The sequence below is a fragment of the Podarcis pityusensis genome, assembly GCF_964106645.2.
Source record: "Podarcis pityusensis genome assembly, chromosome: 5".
Classification (NCBI taxonomy): Eukaryota; Metazoa; Chordata; class Lepidosauria; order Squamata; family Lacertidae; genus Podarcis; species Podarcis pityusensis.
In genome coordinates, this window is record NC_138032.1 from 16482471 (window position 1) to 16499562 (window position 17092).

Here is a 17092-nt window from a genome sequence, read left to right on the forward strand (position 1 = left end):
TATGTGGTTCCAGAGGCCATTGTAGGCATCCTTCAGGAGCCGGCAGGGCCAGAAGGAATGGTGGGCAGAGTAACAGCTGTGACTCTGGTATAGTGGGCTACAGGTAAAGGTCAGAGGTTTCTATATATACATGAATGCTTCTGCATCCTCCACCCAAGCAAGCAATCAGCATTGTCTCAATTGTAAGCCCTCTGGGAGGACATGCAGCCCCCTGCCCCCAGATGTGTCTAGCATAATGGATGCATCCAGTATGGTGACTAAAACAGGCAATGGACACTGCTGTGCCTTTTTGCAGCCCTTTCGCATGCCCCAGCACAAAGTTTCAAGATCATTGTAGAAAGGTTGCCCTTGCTGTCAATTCTCTCTCTCTGTCTATATCCATAGCCCCAGGATATCAGTCTTGTACATGGAGGACCACGGTGCTAGGACAACGAACACACTCTTCAGTGTCAATTGTTTCTCCATATTTAAAGCATCTCGTCATTTCTGTTGCTTTTAGGGACATCCTGTCCCTTGACTATTCATGAGTGCAGCGGTCATTGCTAATTCATCACTGTCTCAGCCTGCAGGATTCTTCTCAAACTGATTACATTTGTTTATACAGTTCCTTTGATCTCCGGCATATGCTGCCTGTGAACCCCATTCCTTATTGTCAGCACTTTCAATTATTAAGCGTGGCAGAGTGCACACCACCTGAAATAAATATTGCGATTGAGTTCACAAATGAAAAATGATGGGCTCCGAAACAGCTTAATAGCATGCGCCTGACTCGAGTTCTCGTAACGGTGCCCCTGCGTGCTTTTGTACATGCATCCAAATTGATCAGAGCATCCATCAGCACATGTGTGCTTAAATTCATTTTTCTCTTTTAGTGCTGATGACCAAGAAATTCTCTCCACAGGCTTTCTGCGGTTTTCAATTTTGGGGATGGACAGGTCAGTGGTCACCATGAATGAAAAGGGTCTGATTATAATCAGCTGGAGAGGGAGAGAACAGAAAGCAAATGTTTTGGCTATCCGTCAACACAACACATTCTCTGGCAGGACATAGTATGTCTTTGTAGGAAACAATTGGAGGGCTCAAGGGTCTTCTGGTGACACTTTGCCATACTTTGCCTGCTACTTTGCCATACATAGCTCCCTGTTCCTCCCATACGGAAGCTCAGGAGACGGAACTTTCTGAAAATATCAGCATCAAAGTTATCTGTATGGACTTCTCCTAATTCTTGTCCTGTTCTTTAACCTTGATGGTAAGAAAGCCCCTTGCTCCCCAGTTCTGATAAACACAAACAATATTATATGTATTATTATATGTGTTATTATATGTACAATATTATACACATAGTACACACTTATATGCTTCAGGTTCCCTAAAGTAAAAAGCAATTAGATAGATATATACATCAGTGCATATAATAACTGTGTAAAAATATGTACGCATTAATATACTTATAAAATTACGCTGCAGAAAGCACCATGGAACTTGACTCTTTTGTACATATTATAGTATGGTATACTTGCCCCCCTTCAAACCCATAACAATATATTTGTACAGAAATTCACATATTACAATATTGCAAGTCTCTAGAGAGCTCTCCAAACCTGCGTATTGCTCCTGTAAGCTCTCACCAATCGGGGGCTGGAGTAGCGGGAAGTGTATAGCACCCTATTTTGCTGAGCTGCAATGGGAATAGACTTATTTATTTACTACAGGCGAAGAACAGGCAATCTCACCTCCATCAACCCCAACCCATTTTGGGGTTAGGGGCCAGGGGAACCATGAGAACCTCAATAAGCTGCTCCAGTGCTGTCCTCCCCAGACATGCTGGCTTAGGCTCATGGGAGCTAAATTCCAAAATATCCAGAGGTCACCAGCCTGGAGAAAGCATGGCCACTTCTTCACCCAGTGAGCAGAAGCATCAGTCAGGTAACGGTGTCAGAATAAGCCCTTCATTTTTATTTTAAGAAAAGAAGAGGCCTGTTTGCTCTATAAGAGTCCATCAAAATACAAAATAAAAAGTGTGAAGGTTTTCGGCCAAATCTCATTGTGGTTAGAATATTAGACTAGGACCGGAGAGACCCGGGTTCAAATCCTAGCCATCATCTCACAGGGTTGTTGTGAGAGTGAAATGGGGGGGGGGAGCATGTGCCCCTTGGAGGAGGGAGCAGGATATCTAGCTCCTTATGTGAGGACTAGAATTGTTTCATCATCACCGCCATCATCATCATCAATGATAGTAATAACAATAGTTTTATTAGATTCCTTAACCACCCTTCACCACAAGGCAGGTTACGGCAATGTAGAAATACAAGAATATGATCAGTTTAAACCATTTACAATCAAAGGAATAGGATGGGTTCTGAAAATGAATATCTCCATTGCCAAAGATCCGGTTACAGAGGTGTGTCTTGTATGTGAAAGTTATACAAGGATGGTGGCGAGATGCACCTCTGTGGAGAGGCAATTCCACAACGTAGGGGCTGACCCAGAGAATGCCCTTTCCTTCCAAGGTTGGTGGAATTACCAAAAGGTAATCTTCAGCTGATCTTCACACCCAAGAGGTGTTACAGGGAAGGAGGCAACCCTTCAGATATCTGGAGCCCAAGTCGTTTAGGGCTTTAAACACTAGTGTAAGCACCTTGAATTGCAACCCGTGCATCTGTTTTAAAACAGGAGCTATGTGAGCCCTAAACCCTAGCCAGTAATCTGGTTGCGGCATTTTTGGACCGGTTGAGGCTTCCAAGTCATCTTCATGGGCAGCTCCATGAAGCGTGTTGCAGTAATTCAATCTGGAAGTCACCAGAGTATGGAGTACAGTGGTCAAAGTTGGTGAACCAACTGCAGTTGGAAATAGGCACTCCTTGCCATTGAGGCCACCTTCAGCCTCCACAAAGTATTGGAAATAAATATACTCCAAATTAAGTATATATACATGCATATTTTGGTTTTCTGTGGTGCATAATTTGGACATTTTTGGCACGACATACAAGCTGCTCTATTTATGACCGCAAGGTCAGGAAACAGACTTGCGCATTCGCAGGATTCATTCTGTGAATTGTGGCAAGTCCTTCAGTCCTCTCACAAAATATAATGCTATAGGATGGTGCATATTTTCGACATAAAATTGGTTTCCGGTGGAGGACAGTCCTCTGGCAGTTTCAGGATCCCATCCAGCATTTTCAAGTTTGGCAAGTTAGAGAACACACTAGAAGAGAATATGATTTAGGAGTAAATTAATTTCCACCATCCCATGCCCTTGACCTTAACTTCAATTTTGCTCCCATACCCTCCCTCTCCAGTTTGGGCTCTCCATCCCTGAAATTTGGTGTGTGTGTGTCAGTCAACCTCACTTTTGCCACTAGTGGACCCACTAGAAAAACCAAAGGAAACAGCTGGTGTCCAGAAATTAAACTCTAAGTGAGCACAGTATGTGAGAGTAGAATTCTTTGACTGACTCCATGGTGCAGAGGTTAAGGTTATGGGCTTTAACTTACAACTCCCATGCCTTTGGGTGTATCAGTGAATCTGAGAACAACTTCACATGCTTTCCCAGGAACGCACAATTCCTTCTATTTCCAGTGTTCAAAAGTGTTTCGGTACGCAAAACACCACCACTCAGGACAATACCAGGAGAAGGGCCATTGTTCAGTGGCAGAGAATCTGAACTGCACACAGAAGCGCCCCCAGGTCAGTGTTTCTCAAATTTGGGTTCCCAGCTGTTGTTGGACTACAATTCCCATCACCCCTAGCTAGCAGGACCAGTGGTCAGGGATGATGGGAGTTGTAGTCCAACAACAGCTTGGGGAGACCCAAGTTTGAGAAACGCTGCCCCAAGTTCAATCCCCGACATCTCCAGATGGAGAAGAGAGAGAGAGAAGAGTTTTGGATTTGATATCCCGCTTTATCACTACCCTAAGGAGTCTCAAAGCGGCTAACAATCTCCTTTCCCTTCCTCCCCCACAACAAACACTCTGTGAGGTGAGTGGGGCTGAGAGACTTCAGAGAAGTGTGACTAGCCCAAGGTCACCCAGCAGCTGCATGTGGAGGAGCGGAGACGCGAACCCAGTTCACCAGAATACGAGTCTACCGCTCTTAACCACTACACCACGCTGGCTCTCGGTGACAAGCAGAGACATCCCCTAGCATGGCTAAGAGCATCTGGTTGGCCAGACAGAAAACATTGTGCTGGGTGCTGAGCTAGATAAACTTTTGGTCTGATCCAGCAGGGCTTTTCTTACATCCTTGCATACAGAGGATGTCTCCCCCCCCCCAAGGTCACCCAGCAGCTGCATGTGGAGGAACGGAGACGCGAACCCGGTTCACCAGATTACGAGTCCACCGCTCTTAACCACTACACCACACCGGCTCTCACAATATCCCCTATCTGAAATCCTAGACAGTCCATGCCAGTCAATACTGAGCTAGAAGGATCCTCGATCGGACTCTGTGAAAATCCTATGTTTCCTATCTATGTATGAGAGGGAGGTGTCAGCAGACTCAAAGGAACCCCATGGTTTGCAAAGTACAAAAGGATGGGGGGGGATTCAAGGGTGCAACCCCCCCTTCCCCTCAACATACCAGTGAGGACCCAACTTGCCCACTGGCCATAGAGAAGCAAGTGACTGTTGGCAGGGGGGAGCTGGATAAGAGGGGTGGTGAAAGAGTCAGGAATGATGGGAGCTGTCATGCCGCAACATGTGGAGGGCCACAGGTTCCCCATCCCTGGGACAGACTATTGGAGTGGAGCGCAGGGGGTGGCTGACTAAATGAGACACTTGACACGCTGCAACATTTTGTTGCAGACCGACTTGCTACTAAATACACTCCAGTGGCGTGCAATAACTTACAGCTGCCTGTAGTTGTCATGAAACTCACAGGGGTTCCTCTGGAGTACGAGAGACTCCAGTGGAGTGTGTCTCAGGGCACACAGCCCATGTAGGGTCTCAATGTTGTTCTCATCAAGGGACAGATGTTGAATCGCAGGTAGTTTTGGCAGCTGCTTGAAGGATGTAAAATGATTTCTGCTGAGTTTCAGCTCTTTGCATCTGGAAAGCACATTAAATGTGTGCAATCAGTTATTACATGCAGGGAAAAAGACATTCCAACTTACAACAACAAGGGTTTTTTGGGAGGTTATTATTTTAAGTCCTGAAAATGTAGACAATGATTCTTTTGTAAGAAGCAATTCAGTGGACCCCCATACTGACACTATCTTACAAAAGGCACCAGAAAATGCGCTAATTAGTCTCCAGTGCGGCAAGAACTATGCTCAAAGATCTGTTTGTGAAACGGTCAAGACCTCAGGTGAGGACCGTATCAGCTTGGTTTCACATTGCATTTCTCTGACACTCTTCCTGTGTCAGTGAAGGGGCTCATTTGGAAAACAGTTTCTTGACACAATTAGCCAAGATGTCAACAGCCACTTTGCTTCCCCTTACACAACCTGCGGCAATTAAACCCAGAAGTCTCCAATTAACCAATGTGTGGAAAAACTCCCTTTCTGATAAGACCACACAGAGACTATTTGGTATCGCTGCAAGAGCTACAGTAAATGTCTCCCAGCCTTGATTTGCCTTTTTGTTTTGGAACTTTCCTTTCCCTTCAGGGGAAAAAAAAGCTTGCCTTGGTTTTTCCTCCCTCCTTGCAACACAGACAGCATCTTCCACTCTTCACTGCCTCTCACCTGGCTGCCTCTCTCAGGTTGTTTATATAGCACCGGCTACGCTACAGTGCTATGGGACACGGGTGGCGCTGTAGTCACAGAGCCTGCTTGACAATCAGAAGGTTGGCGGTTCGAATCCCCGCAATGGGGTGAGCTCCCATTGCTCGGTCCCTGCTCCTGCCAACCTAGCAGTTCAAAAGCATGTCAAAGTGCAAGTAGATAAATAGGTACTGCTCCAGCAGGAAGGTAAACGGCATTTCCATGTGCTGCTCTGGTTTGCCAGAAGTGGCTTAGTCATGCTAGCCACATGACCCAGAAGATGTACACTGGCTCCCTTGGCCAATAAAGCGAGATGAGCGCCGCAACCTCAGAGTCGTCAGCGACTGGACCTAACGGCCAGGGGTCCCTTTACCCCTTTACCTTATGCTACAGTTGGGTGTGCTACTTTCTGGGGTGATGAGATAATGTTCCAGTGAAACAACCCTGAGAATATGTCCTGCAGAAGCCTCAGCTTTGCACAATCTGTCAACCATTATCCCCCCCCCTTTTTTTCATTCAGACTGGCAAATGGTGGTTGCCAGGGTCAGAACAGTCTAGGATCTTATAATAACTCCAAACTGTGGTTCAAGTTCCTGGCTTCTTTTCTGAACTGGGAAAGCCTAGTTTCCAAGCTGAATAAAACTTGGATGAACTAAGGTCGAGTGCAATTTCTAGTGGCCAAAAAACACCTCTCCAGATGGCGCTTGCAACAAATGATGTATAACGTGATCTAATGATTTAAACCCACTATAGTAAATTGCTTGCAATCGTGACTGTGGATGCATGGGATATACATCGTTCTGCTATTAACTTAGTTAATGCTTGGAAAAGTCCCAATAATAATCAAATTACCTTGGCAAGCATATGGCACTTAGATCTGTCAAGGAGTTGTCCACCAGCCAAAGCCTCTCCACTCGGATTAGACGGCGGAGAATCCTTTTGCAGTTTTCTACCTGGTAAAGGTCTCCCAAGTCTTGGTACGAAAGATTTAAACTCTGGTGGTGGGAGGGAATTCAAAGAACACACAAATAGATCCCATTTAGCTGAACAGTCAAGTGGAGATCTTTGGCACACTGAATGTTTATGACAGCATCAAGACCAAACTAGACAAGAATGCATCTCAGGTCTTGCAAATAACAACTCCAGTGGACCACAATATGGATTTGAGTAATTTGGTGAGGTGGGAGGGTTAATCCCACCATGTTCTTTTCCCAAGAAAAATCTCTTCCAAAACTGTTATTTACTCTGTTGGGAAATGCATATCACAGCTCTGAGGTGGTGTTGGTAGATATTCATGGGGTGAAAATGGTACAGAGGCAAGGGTTAAAATGTCCCCTGTCACAGTTCCAGTATGGATCTCCAGATTCCATAGCTCGATTGCAAATGTTTAAAGGATACAATAAATGTTTAAAGGGAGCAGAGTTTTCTTTGCACATCTCCGTTTGGCCCTTGGTTTCCATGCAACACAGAACTCTCCTTACTTCTAAGCAAGATGGCTGAGCTACTGTGAGGCTCACTGAGTTAATTTGGTTTTTGCATATAGGCTCTCTGTTATACCTATAACTGCTAACAAATTAGGGTGACAAATTTGACAAGCTGAATTTTGCTGCCTTCTTTGGCAGAGGTTCAAACTACCTGACAGGGTTGAGAATCCTGTAGTAGTAGTAGAGGAAGAATAAGAGTAAGCGATTACTGTAATCTAAAAAGATGTGGCACAAATGGAAATTTGATAGGTAGGAGGATGTCATACATAAGTACAAATTTCTTTCCTCCTAATCAGATTTCCTTTTGTGCCCCATATTTTACAATTATAAACCTAAGGGTAGGGACTGTCTTGTTGTGATCTATAAGCTGCTATGGGAACCCTTTTTGGCAGAAGTGCAGGATACAAATTCTTTAAATAAAATATTTTTAAAACTACACTGACAGTCCTATACTTTTTATCCAGAGTCAGAAACAATAATTTAGGAGTCCAATGACACCTACTTCCTTGTAAGAGTGTATAGGAATGCAGCCTGAATGAGATATTACTAGCAATGTTTTTTAAAAAATAAAGCCCACAATTTTAAAGAAGTCCTTACCACACAGTTTTCCCAGTTCTCTTGCAGTCTTTGTTCCCATTTCTCATTCTCTGTCAGTTTTCTTCTGGCACACAGAGTGTGATGCTCTCCTCTGAAAAAACGCTCTTCTTCAGAAGGTCCTGTTCAGAAATATAGATATCCATCTCAATATTTTTCAAAAAACTGTTTTTATTAAGATTTTATGGGGTTACAAAAGTACACATAGCACCTCTGCTTTCAGTTCAAAGAGTCCTGTCTACAGATCAGTTATATTCAATGTGAGACACTAATGTTATAGACAGTATAAGGCTGTGGCAGAGAAGAGGTGGGGAGAGAGAAGGGCATCTCAATATTATATTCCTGCTCCTATCACAGGGACAAAGGTGGCGCTGTGGTCTAAACCACCGAGCCTCTTGGGCTTGCCGATTGAAAGGTCAGCAGTTCGAGTCCACATGATGGGGTGAGCTCCCATTGCTCTGTCCCAGCTCCTGCCAACCTAGCAGTTTGAAAGCATACCAGCTGCATCAAGAAGGTAAACGGCGTTTCCATTTGGTATGGCACTCATTACAGGGTCCTGTTGCGTGGGAAGTAGTTTAGTCATGCTGGCCACATGACCAGGAAAGCTGTCTGCGGACAAGCGCCGGCTCCCTTGGCCTGAAAGCGAGATGAGCACCACCACACCATAGTGAAGTTTGACTGGACTTAAACATCCAGGGATCCTTTACCTTTACCTTATATCTTAGCAGAATATTTCAAAACTTAGAAATATGCAAGAGGGGATATGTGTACATGTATGTGTGACACACACACACACACACACACACACACACACACACTTGTATACAAACACACATATATTTATAGTGCCTTACACCTCAAAGTTTCAAGGCCGCTTACACAAAACACATACAAATAGCATACAAACTAGGGCTGCCATACGTCCGAATCTTCCCAGACATTACTGAGATTTCAAAGGCAGAATAGACATTGGGAGGAAATTTCAGAAAAGTGGCTCTTTGTCCTGGATCTTTGGATCTTAGGCAAGTCAATCTAAAAATCGCATTTTTACCTCAACAACTTTTAGGGTGTCCTTTTTGAAATATGGCTCACTAAAAGCAATTGCGTTTCAAAATTTGCACCACTAGACTAGTAGGAGCCACTATTAGAACAACCAGCTCACAAAATCAAACCCAGACCAGCAGACAAAACGTTAAAGATTTAATTCCTGGAGGTAAAGCCTTGTGCCAAAACGATAATGATTCTCCTGCCAGGTGGACTTTCCTGGGAAGACAACTCCGTAGTTGGAGTACATTATATATACTTTGTGTGAGAGAGCCATTAAGGCTGAGTGCCAGGTGTTCAGATTGCATTACTGCACACCAATTCTGGGCTAGCTACACTGGCTTCCTTTTGCGTTCTGGGCCTTTAAGGGAGCCGCGGGTAGCGCTGTGGTCTAAACCACTGAGCCTTGGGTTTGCCGATCAAAAAGTCAGCAGTTTGAATCCCTGTGACGGGGTGAGCTCCCGTTGCTCGGTCCAAGCTCCTGCCAACCTAGCAGTTCAAAAGCATGCCAGTGCAAGTAGATAAATAGGTACCGCTCTGGCGGGAAGGTAAACGGCATTTCCGTGTGCTGCTCTGGTGTCGGTGTTCTGTTGTGCCAGAAGCGGCTTAGTCATGCTGGCCACATGACCTGGAAAAACTGGCTGCGAAGCGGACAAACGCCAGCTCCCTCGGCCTGTAAAGCGAGATGTGTGCCGCAGCCCCAGAGTCTTTTGCGACTGGACTTAACTGTCAGTGGTCCCTTTACCTTTACCTTTGGTCTTTAAAGCTCTAAACCAGGGTCAGTGAACAGGATCTGGTCAGCGAGTCCTATGCTGAGCTCCCCTATAGGCCACTTTGGCAGATGGGCAGGGGCTGGCATCACAAATGACATTAGATGACCCTTAGTGAATATTTCCTTTGCTAGCAACCTTTGGAACTATGTTCCAATAATCAGCTGACTGGGCACAGATTGGCTGTGCTGCCAGTTGGTACCTCAGCAGTGTTACTGATCCCACCAGGGCTTGCTTTCACTGCTGATCAGCTGATTGGCACTGACAGCAAGCCTGTCTCGCCAAGGAACAACTAGGAGTGTACTTTAAGACTCTGGTTGCTTCTATGCACACCTGGCACCACAGAATATGTATCTGAAAGGCTGCCTGCATGCATATGAGCCTACCCAAGGTTTAAGATCAGTGGCTGAGGGACAAGACCTTTTTGGTCCTTCATCCATAAGGATGGCTCATCCTTACTGGTTATTAAAAAAATTCTATAGACTTATTTTAGTCTGTGTTTGGTTGATGTGCCTGGATAATTTTGTGATTTGCTGCTGATTATTTATTAGGATTGGGTTTTTTAAAAAATGATTTGTGTGATTAATACATCCCTATGTAGCTTGAAATTTCCAAACCACCTTGTGAGAGCAATGAAAAGTGGGTTATGCATTCTTTAATAAAAGAAAACAAATAAATGAGAGTTTAAAGTGCTCTGAAAAAGTCTTTATTTCCCATTGCAGACACACGTATTTGTTTTCTCCCACTGTCAGCCTCTGTGCAAACAGGCTCCGTAGGTTTTTGATACAGTTAAAAAGCAACAACGTACAAAGCCAAATTCAAGAGTGGAATGACAGCATAACCATGCAATTTCCCATATCTTAAGGATTTTCTCATATAATCTTTCTCATATTTATTGTTTGTCAACAACAGTGAATAAAATAACGGGTTGGGGATTAGATCTTCGGACAGCTGTATCTGGCAAAACTGATCTCCATCTAGGTCCCAGAAAGGCAGCATTGAAATGGAAGTTGGGACGATCATGGATGCCTGCATTGTTACGATAATGTATTTGCCATATTGGATTGCTTTCAAGATTGCTTTGGGGGAGAAAGGGATGATGACGGCTGCCAGGAAAACAAATTGGAATTCTTTCAACTGATTCTCATTGCAAATTACTTCTTATCTCCGATGCCAGGCTTTGATTGCTTTATTCCTTTCTGTTCCATGATTTCTTCATACTTCCTGATCACTGGGATAGTAGTATGTATCAGCTGCAGGCCCATACACAGATAAACTGCGTAGCTCCAATTGAACATGATAATTGGGGCTGCCAACTGATCAATCAGCTGCTTTTTAACTAACCAATTAATGGATCAATTAAGAGACCTATGGCATGGTGCCTAGAAAGCCATAAAGGCCATAGGATTTGCAGTTCCTCCTCTCCATGGGTGGAAAGTGAGAGATACAGAGAAGATGATCCTTTAGGTCTCCTCACTGCAGGTGTGAAAGCCTCAGTGGCTGTTGGTCCTCTGCTGTCTGAGCTCCTACAGCGGAGGGCAAAAAGGAGGTGCTCTGTGTGTGTGTTGGGTGTGTGTGTGTGACTTGGATTTAGGGAGGCTTATCCAAATCTCTTATTCCTCCAGAGGGGAAAGTAAAATATGCCAGTCCTGGGTTGGCATACTCATTTGCTCCTCCACCGGGACCAATGGGAAGTAAAATCCATTAAAATCCTCAGTTGGCAGAAAGTGTGGGGAAGGAAACACCCCCGCCTCCTGAAGAACCCACATTTTCTAACCTGCCAACACAAGCCTAGCTTTGGATTTGACAGTTCCACAATCTTCTACCTGCTTTGCATTGTTCTGCCACTTTAAATAAATGTGTTTGCTGCCAAAATCCCACGGCATGTGCTTTATTATGGTACTGAGGAATGAGTAAGGTGATTGCTTCTTATGAAAGCTCCCAACATTCTGTAACATCCTACCATGGCCCATTTCTTTGTTGTAAGCTGCGTCAAGTTTACTAAGAAGATCCATTAATCAAATACAGCATTTGGCTAATAACCAGAGCTGATCCCAAATTCACAAAGGTGGAGAGGGAATGTTTGGCAGGGGGGTCAACGACGACCCAAATGGAGTCGTTTTTCCAGGGGCTGTTTTTCCAGGTGGCAATGGCACAGTGGACAAGTGAGACATGATACTCTCTTGATACAGTTTTCTCTGACCACCCCCTCTGGCACTGCTGAGCCTGTTATGCACTTTGGTATACTAGAGAACAAAGGGCAACAAAAGAGGCTAGACCAGTGGCTCCCAGTTAGGGGTCTGGGAACCCCTGGGGGTCCATGGTCCCACCCTGTGCCTCTCCTCCAACTAAGTTTTTGTCATTTTTGCATGGTAATATCACAAATTCTATGGTCCGGTTTTTCAAAGTGTACCTAAAATCCTTTGCTTATTAGGGCTACCCCACATTTTCTTCAAAGAATTGCTTTGCAGAGGTAACTACCATAGAGTTATCAAAATTTTCAAAAGTAGGGGGTCCGTGGCTTGACTTTTGAAAAAATAGGGCGCCCTCAGTAATTGGCTAATCGGGAACCACTGGGCTAGATAATCCTTGCCCCTGGCTTCTAAAGCATGCTGAGGGGGTATCATCATCATCGTCATCATCATCGAATATGTTAAATATATTGTTTGCTCTATTTATATTGTGACTGTCTATGGCTTTAAACAATAAAGTTTAATTCATTAGTGCTGTTAGTATTGCTTATGAATCACCTTTTACATGTGTCTCAAACTGATTTACCAATATACCATAAAAACAAAACAGCTAAAAAATAGTCTAAAACAGTACAAAAACAACTGAAGACAGAATGGAGACCTAAGGCACAGACATTTCCACCTTGCTGGAAAAGCCAGTCAAAAGAAAAACCAAACCACTTCAAATGTTTCTACAAAGTATGGATTGTGGGTGCCTGTCATATCTCAACAGAGATGCTGCAGAACAGCATGGGGGCAACCATACTGAAGACTCCTCTCTAAGTTACTGTGAAGCAGGCTTCTGATATTCTGGGGGCTGTGATATCTATTTTTCTAGAAAATGAGGTGCCAGAACTTAGCATGAATGCCTCCCTTGTTCTCTTATAATGGCAGCTGGAAAAAAGCCCTGCTTAGGAGAGGAAGTTGTCCTGGCCATCTTGGAAGAGACAGTGATTCAACCACTATTGAAAAAGCCCACCCAAGAGCCATTGGCTTGTGACAACTTCTGTCTGGTCACAAATGCCCCCTTGGGGGGGAGGAAGGTGATTGAGAGGGTCACAGCAGGACGGTTGCAAGCCAATTATCTTGACCCACTTTTAATTCAGCTTCCAGCCTGCTTGTGGGACTGAATCGGCCTTGATCACCCTGATGGATGACCTTTTTCAGGAGAAGGAATGGGGATTGAGACCCTGTTGTTACTTGATATCTCAGCAGCTTTTGATACCATAGGCCATGATATCCTTTTGAGCCGACACAGTGAGATGCATGCTGGCGGCTCTGTTTTACGTTGGTTCTGATCCTATCTCTGGGATCACTTTCAGAGAACGTCATTGGACGATTATCTGTCTGCCTCCTGGCAACTGTACTGTGGGATACCATAGGATACCATCTTGTCTCCAATGCTATTTAACATCTACTGTATATGAAGCTGCCGGTCAGTAGGAAATTTGGGGATGATGATACCCAGACCTATTTTTCTATCACTTCTGAACTGGGAGAAGCTGTGCAAGTTGGTGATCTGACACTAAGTAAAAGCTAAACTAAAGAAGTGCCATGGTCAGATCACTTCCTGGTGCAACTGGACTTCTCCATGACCTTTCCCTTCTGCAGGGACGTGGGACCGATTTGGATGGTCCGCCCCCGCCATTTAATGGAAAGTGGTTTCCACAAAAGGTTTCCAGAGAGTGGTAGGGGATGCTTTATCCCATGTTGATGACCTTTCAGCTGATTCCCTGGTGGCCTGCTGGAATGTGGAGTTAACCAGGGCTATTGACTGTTTGGCTCCGAAGCGCTCTCTCCGATTGCATGGAGCCCGGACAGCCCTGTGGTTTTCCACGGATCTGAGGGCGATGAAACAATCGCTGAGATGGCTAGAGCGCTGGTGGCGGATAACTCATTCTGAAGCTGACTGGACATGGGTTAGAGCTCAATGTCGAGCCTACCAGGTGGCGGTAGCAACGGTGAAGAAGACTTTCTTCACCGCCTCTATTGCATCTGCAGAAAACACCAACAGGAGACTCTTTCAGGTGGTTCACAATTTGACATCTCCCACCAGATGTCAAAGAGAAAAACAACTACCAGACTTTTAGACGACATCTGAAGGCAGCCCTGTTTAGGGAAGCTTTTAATGTTTAGCAGACTATTGTATTTTAATATTTTGTTGGAAGCCACCCAGAGTGGCTGGGGAAACCCAGCCAGATGCGCGGGGTATAAATAACAAATTATCATCATCATCATCATCATCATCATCATCATGGCCAATAAACCCAGTCTGAATCCTGGCAAGATGGAGGCACTGTGGGTGGGCAGAGCCTTAGCCAGGATAAATGGTAAATTGACCACTTTGGACAAGGTCATACTTCTCCTGAGGAAGCAGATTCATAATCTGAGGGCATTCCTAGATCCATATCCGTAACTAGAAGTCCAGGTGACCTCAGTGGCTAGGAATGCCTTTCACCAGCTTCCAGCAACAACCATTTCTGGACCAGGGTAGCCTGACCACTGTCTTCCATGCATTGGCAACCACCAGGTTGGACAACTGCAATGCACTGTGTGTGTGGCTGCCCCTGAGGTTGGTCCAGAAATTGAAGCTAATGCAAACTGCAACAGTTCGACTGCATACTGGGGAAGAATATTGCCACCATGCTGTGCCACTGCTGAAAGAATTGGTCTGGCTACCAATTAGCTACTAATCTAAATTCAAAGTGCTAGTTGTTGTTTAGTCGTTTAGTCGTGTCCGACTCTTCGTGACCCCATGGATCAGAGCACGCCAGGCACTGCTGTCTTCCACTGCCTCCCGCAGTTTGGTCAAACTCATGCTGGTAGCTTTGAAGACACTATCCAACCATCTCGTCCTCTGTCATCCCCTTCTCCTTGTGCCCTCCATCTTTCCCAACATCAGGGTCTTTTCCAGGGAGTCTTCTCTTCTCATGAGGTGGCCAAAGTATTGGAGCCTCAGCTTCACGATCTGTCCTTCCAGTGAGCACTCAGGGCTGATTTCCTTAAGAATGGATCGGTTTGATCTTCTTGCAGTCCATGGGACTCTCAAGAGTCTCCTCCAGCACCATAATTCAAAAGCATCAATTCTTCCGCGATCAGCCTTCTTTATGGTCCAGCTCTCACTTCCATACATCACTAGTGGGAAAACCATAGCTTTAACTATACTGACCTTTGTTGGCAAGGTGATATCTCTACTTTTTAAGATGCTGTCTAGGTTTGTCATTGCTTTCCTCCCAAGAAGCAGGCGTCTCTTAATTTCGTGGCTGCTGTCACCATCTGCAGTGATCATGGAGCCCAAGAAAGTAAAATCTCTCACTGCCTCCATTTCTTCCCCTTCTATTTGCCAGGAGGTGATGGGACCAGTGGCCATGATCTTCATTTTTTTGATGTTGAGCTTCAGACCATATTTTGTGCAAAGTGCTAGTACTGGTGTACAAAGCCCTATACAGCTTGGGACCAGGATATCACATCATTCATATGCCCAACTGATCACCATGCTCTGCAAGAAAGAGCCTGCAGGAGAAATATTTAACAGGAGGAAGTTCCAAAGGTAGGGAGCCCCCTTCCAAAAACATCATCATCATGGCGGACCCACCCTGTGGAACTCCCTTCTGTTACATATCAGACAGGCACAGTTTCCAAAGATATTTTTGTAATCCCAGTCTCTGTCGGTACTGGGTTTGAAATTGCTTTCTATTTTAAATTGTTGCATTTTTTTCTTACTGTTGATGTCCTTACTGTTAAATAGCTTTGAGATATTTTATCGGAAGCAAGTCATAAATGGAAACAAACAAACAACAGTGATGCCTACAGATTTTTTTGGACTACAAATCCCATCAGCCTGAGCCAGCAGGTTGGTGAAGGCTCTGAAACACAGAGAGACATCCAGTTATTTGCTAACCATGAGCTCCCATTGACATGATAGCAACAATCATTCTGGGCTATTAGTCAGTGATCTGCCTAACAGGAATAGTTAGGGAAGCCTTTTATTATATATTGATACAGGTTGGAAGCTGCCCAGAATTGCTGGGGCAACCCAGTTAGATAGATGGGGTACAAATAATAACTATTATTATTATTATTATTATTATCCATGCAAACAGGATGACTGCAATGCAAACAAGCCTATTTTTAACATGGAACCCTGCTGACTCAAATTTGGCCTGCAACAGATAATTATCCAAATCTTTTGATTTATCTACTGAGTAGACCAATTAAACCCAGTCAGTTCACTGAAAAGGGCAAGCTCCTACGGGAATGCAGAGGTACACCTTCACTGAACTTATAGATCAGTCTGTCTGCACAATCCTACGGCATGTTCGTTGAAGCACACACAAGCTCCAAAGCAAGGCACCTGCCTCAACAATTCATATTTCCGCCATCATTCCCACCCCACTATCTCCTAATATCATGGAGGCTACAAACCAGATTCTTTTTCTATACCTTCTCTCACTCGGGGGCAGCGGATTTGGTTCCCTTGAACATCATGCTCTTCTAATTCATGCCAGGTGAGATACTTGACGGAATCTGATGGAAGCTTGAAAGAGGAGAAGCCAAATTAGGAATATTTCCCCTTCTGCCAGATACCTTTTAATCAGCACGAAAATTTCAGACATTACTTTAGCTTGTTTCCAAACAGTGGACATTTTCAATGCATTTGAAAGAAAATGGCAAAAGCACCTTAAAAGGATGGCACATTTATTAGGGGTGGGGACTGAAAAATCAGGATGATTTAGGGGTCTCCTGAAGAACAATGTCAACAACTGACTCCATTTGAATCAGGCCCCCCACAGAGCATAGGAGCCAAGGTCCCTCTGCTCCCCTAACCTATTTGAGGGGGCTAGGCCTCCCTCAAATAGATCAGCATTGCCATGGAAATGGTGTGTGTGCACCACGTCTTGTGATCAATTTTGCAGGGTGGGGCTTACCTGCCCCCCAGTATTTTATTCAAATTGGCACCCCTGTCACAGAGTGCTCTGTTTTGTGTCACTACAACTCTATATTTCTCTAGGTTCGTGGGCTTTGCCAGAAGCAAAGCTGTCCAAAACATTGCCTGCAAAGCATGGAAGAGCTCTGGTTTGTGTTTTTTTTGTTAGAGCACAACAGCAGAGGATATTTTTAAAACTGAAAAGTTTAAGTTATTTTTTTAAAAAAACTGCTCTGCTTTAGCAACACATAAACCTCAGAGCTCTTCAGAATTCCACAGGAATGCCACTAGACAGCTTTGCAATGGAAGTCTTGGTGCAAACCTTTAAAGGCTTATTGGGA

At 44.6% G+C, this 17092-nt stretch overlaps 1 protein-coding gene across 3 annotated transcripts in view; it reads right to left on the reverse strand.

Moving 5' to 3' along the window:
• Positions 1–1467: 1467 nt before the first annotated feature.
• The window catches only part of LOC308478478 (acidic leucine-rich nuclear phosphoprotein 32 family member B-like), a 28661-nt gene continuing 13036 nt past the window's right edge, over positions 1468–17092 (reverse strand). For all 3 annotated transcript variants that reach the window (XM_081008316.1, XM_081008317.1, XM_081008318.1), the window contains 5 exons: positions 16268–16361; positions 7783–7901; positions 6554–6696; positions 4848–5045; positions 1468–3205 (listed from right to left, as the gene is read on the reverse strand). In XM_081008316.1, the coding sequence (XP_080864442.1) occupies positions 3094–3205; positions 4848–5045; positions 6554–6696; positions 7783–7901; positions 16268–16361 (666 nt within the window). In that variant the 3' untranslated portion in view covers positions 1468–3093. The remainder of the gene's footprint in view (positions 3206–4847; positions 5046–6553; positions 6697–7782; positions 7902–16267; positions 16362–17092) is intronic.